The sequence below is a fragment of the Triticum aestivum genome, chromosome 7A, assembly GCF_018294505.1.
Source record: "Triticum aestivum cultivar Chinese Spring chromosome 7A, IWGSC CS RefSeq v2.1, whole genome shotgun sequence".
In the NCBI taxonomy this organism is placed as follows: domain Eukaryota; kingdom Viridiplantae; phylum Streptophyta; class Magnoliopsida; order Poales; family Poaceae; genus Triticum; species Triticum aestivum.
Window position 1 is genome coordinate 26,662,278 of NC_057812.1, and position 3,990 is coordinate 26,666,267.

Consider the following 3,990-nt stretch of genomic DNA (forward strand, 5'->3'; position numbering starts at 1 on the left):
CTCCTGTGCGTGGTGGCTGCGTTTTGGTTGTAAAAGGTTGTTGGTTTCATTAATGAAATTCGGGAGTGATACCTTTTGATTAAAAAAAGGGAACTGGCTATAGGTTAGGTGACTGGATTCTAATTTAGCATCGGTCACGGCGCCATGGCCTATAGCTACCTTCAGGGTAGTCAATAGGAGTTTTTCTTCTTTGTAACGTTGGCAGGACATCCGTCAAATTTATTGATCAAAAGAAGCATTATAGAAACACCTTCAAGGAAGAAAGCATAGCAAAAAGGCTAATGCAAAAAGAAAAGAAAAAAAGGAGTAACGGGCACCACCACAGATCCAAACACCACCAACAAGCCCTCCACACCACGGGTAACTATCGTCGGGTCTCCAAGGTGACGCCTTCAAGAAGTAATGTCGAGGACACTACCATCATGGCATCACCTGATTTGGCCTAGCCAAATTTTAGGTTTTCACCCGGAGACCACAAGTGATGGGGTACGAAGATCAAACAAGCTCCACGACGGTACCTTCAAGGAGGAAGACAACATCCCTAGACGTAGTTACTGTCGGCACTGACTAGGTCAATGCATGATTTTTATCCGGAGCCGAGTCTTCCATCGGTCTTCCACCAACCATCCTGGATCCGAGACCTTCCAGTGCCACCGGATAGGGAGAGCCAAGCACACACTATCAGGAACAGACTAGTCGTCGCCGCACTCAAGAAATCGGAGAACACACGCCAACCCGGTTGGACCGCCCTACACACGCCAAGACTGACCACCTCGCCCCGCTGGGCGCAAGGACAGGACCATTCGAGCTGGATTTGGTCTGCCTGAAACCTCCTATACACCACAGACATTGTGCGGCGCCGCTGCTCCACGGAGCTAGACGAGAACACGCTTGGAGGAGGGCCCACCAGCATCCACCGACTCCACCGCCACCGACTCCACGCCTAGATCAGGCCACTGGCATCACGGAGCTGGACGAGAACACACTTCGGTTCTTATCATCGTCGAGTCTATGAATCTAGATGTAATTTTTATTATTTCTGGTGTTCGTTGTACTGCCATGATTGCAGAGGTATAGATTTGGAGTTTTTTCAAAAAAAAAAAGAGATGGGTTTGTATTTTCTTTAAGGGAGATGTCAGTTACTCAGTTCTTAGTCGCTCGTCCTTATGATTTTCCGTTTGTAATTTCTCCATCCCCCAAATACCATGCCGATGCGGCGCGCTCTCGACCTCACCCGCGCCGCCATGCCGCCGCGGCGCTGGCCGGCGGCGCCGCCTGCCTCCCGCCCCTTCTCCGCGGCGGCGCCGTCCGCGAAAACCACCGTGCAGCTCGCCCACCTCGCGCACCTCCCGTCCTTGCTCCCGCCGCCGTCCCACTGTACCGTCACCCCGCCCGTCCAGCCCTGGCCGCGCCGCCTCACCCCCCGGAGCTTCTCCCGCCTCCTCCTCCGCCTCCCGACCCCGCAGCTCGCCGTGCTCGCCTTCCGCCACGCGCTCTTCCGCGCCACGCCGCCCCTGCCCCCGTCCATCCCCGTCTTCGCCGCGGTGCTCTCCCGCCTCGCCGGCGCGCCCCCGGACCTCCTGCCGCCCGTCCTCTCCGCGCTCCGCGCCGCCCGCCTCCCGGCCTTCTCCGACCGCGCCTTCCTGCCCCTCCTCCGCGCGCTCCCGCCGCTGCCCTCCCTCCGCCTCTTCCTCTCCCTCCCGTCCTTCAACTCCCACCCCTCCGTGCGCTCCTTCAACGCCCTCCTCCACTCCCTCGTCGCCGCGCGCCGCCTCCGCCTCGCCGCCGCCCTCTTCCGCGCCGCGCCCACCAAGCTCTACATCACGCCCGACCTCGTCTCCTGCAACATCCTGCTCAAGGGGCTCGTCGGCGTCCGCGACCTCGATGCCGCCCTCAAGGTTCTCGATGAAATGCCCGGGTGGGGGATCGTCCCTGATGTCGTCACCTACACTACGGTTCTCTCCGCGTACTGTGCCAAGGAGGATCTGAAGGGTGCACAGAAGCTATTCGATGATATAATCGCCAGTGGGCGCGTGCCAGATGTTACGATGTACACAGTGCTCATCAATGGGTACTGCCGAACCGGGAAGATACAGGATGCAGCTAGGATTATGGACGAGATGGAGGCAGCTGGGGTGCATCCCAATGAGGTTACGTATTCAGTCGTGATCGAGGCATGCTGCAAGGAGGGGAAATCTGCCGAGGCGTGCAATCTAATGCATGAGATGCTTGGGGCAGGACACACGCCTGACACACCACTGGCTGCCAAGGTGGTCGATGTGCTGTGCCAGGACGGAAAAGCAGAGGAAGCACACCAAATGTGGAAATGGATGGTGAAGAAGAACGTCCCACCAGATAACACAATCATGAACACATTGATGTACTGGTTATGCAAGAGTGGAATGGTTCGGGAGGCAAGGAAGCTGTTTGATGAGCTCGAGAAGGGCTACAAGCCAAGCCTACTGACTTATAACTCGCTTATTTCCGGACTGTGTGAAAATGGGGAGCTGCAAGAGGCTGGGCAGGTGTGGGATGACATGGTTGAACGGAGATACGAGCCAAATGCCATGACTTACGAGGCCTTTATCAAGGGATTTTGCAAAATTGGGAAGCCAGATGAAGGGGCCGCAGTATTTACTGAGATGGTGACCAAAGGGTGCACCCCAAGCAAGGTTCTTTACCAAGTTTTGGCCGATAGCCTTTCTGAGCCAATACACGACGATATTGTTGGCAAAATTGTTCAAACTGCTGCCTTAAGTGGTGGGGATTTCTTGGATGGTGATTCTTGGGAGATCTTTATCGGGAGAGTGTTAGATACTAAGAGTGATACTTGGAACAAGCATCTCAATTCAGTGCTAGATACATAACCATGAGGTGTGGTGTGCAGACTCCGGTTCAAAGCCCAAAACTGACCATTTTATTCTGGATAAATTTCTCAAGTAAGTTGATGCCTTGATGGCACTAATCTTCCTCTGTAACTTCTCTGAAAAATTCTTCTACTGAAACTAATTAACACCGTCAATAGCACATTGATCTATTGGTTGTGTAAGAATGGAATGGCTGTGGCGGTGATGAGGCTGTTTGATGAGCTCATGGAGCTCTCCACACCAAGCTTGGGACTTACAACCCACTTAGTTTCAGATTATGTGAAAACAGTGAGTTACAGGAGGCTTGGATCATGTGAAAACAGTGAGTTGCATGAACAAGGTTAGAGAATATTTGAGGAACTGGAGCTGCTAATTGTTAGCAACAAAGCTTTCTGGATGAATAGTGTAGAGTTAAATGGTGTTCTTGGTTGCTGAACTCAAACCCCATGGTTACTCTGTATTCAGTTCTCATTTGCCTTGCCATTGCCTCTGCAACTCAGATCTTCCTGGGAACATTGTATTTCTGCAGTGTAAAATAGGATGTGGTCCATGGCTTGCCCTATATTGAAGTACTTTGTGAGAGAACTTCAGTGCTCCAAGTCAACATGTAACTCAGTATGTGCTCGTCCCCATCGTCACTGGTGGAGACTGCTGGGCTGTGTGTCAGGGAAGGGAAAGACAACGGAGAGGAAGATGGCGATGATTCTGACGACCATTTAGAGTTATCTCTGACAGTATTGTTGTTGATGATGATACGAGTGTATTCCTCTTAGTTTTGTGAAATATATGTGATAAAAAGGACCCTGCTGATCAGAAGCACGTATATTATTCTGCTCCCAGTCAGCAGCTCAGCTCTTGCTCCAACCTGATGAATTGCTCTTGTAAACTCAATGTCATAGAAGCTTCCCGCAGATTCATCTCAACCACAGGAGGAACTGGTAAAACATCTTTGTTCCCTATTTGTAACTGAAACTGTCAACAGTTAGAGTTCTGCTCACTAAACTACCTGCATTCACGGCAGTAGGACAATTTAATTTCTGTTATCCAAAAGGATGCCCTTAACTTGGAACCAGGCCACATCCAAATCCCCAGTAGAATCATAAGAAGTAAACCATATGATGAG

At 51.9% G+C, this 3,990-nt stretch overlaps 1 protein-coding gene across 1 annotated transcript; it reads left to right on the top strand.

Moving 5' to 3' along the window:
* Positions 1-1,178: 1,178 nt before the first annotated feature.
* On the top strand, positions 1,179-3,350 carry LOC123148816 (pentatricopeptide repeat-containing protein At5g16420, mitochondrial). Its single transcript, XM_044568308.1, has one exon. The coding sequence runs from the start codon at positions 1,206-1,208 to the stop codon at positions 2,865-2,867; it is 1,662 nt and encodes a 553-aa protein (XP_044424243.1). The 5' UTR covers positions 1,179-1,205; the 3' UTR covers positions 2,868-3,350.
* The last annotated feature ends 640 nt before the right edge of the window (positions 3,351-3,990 follow it).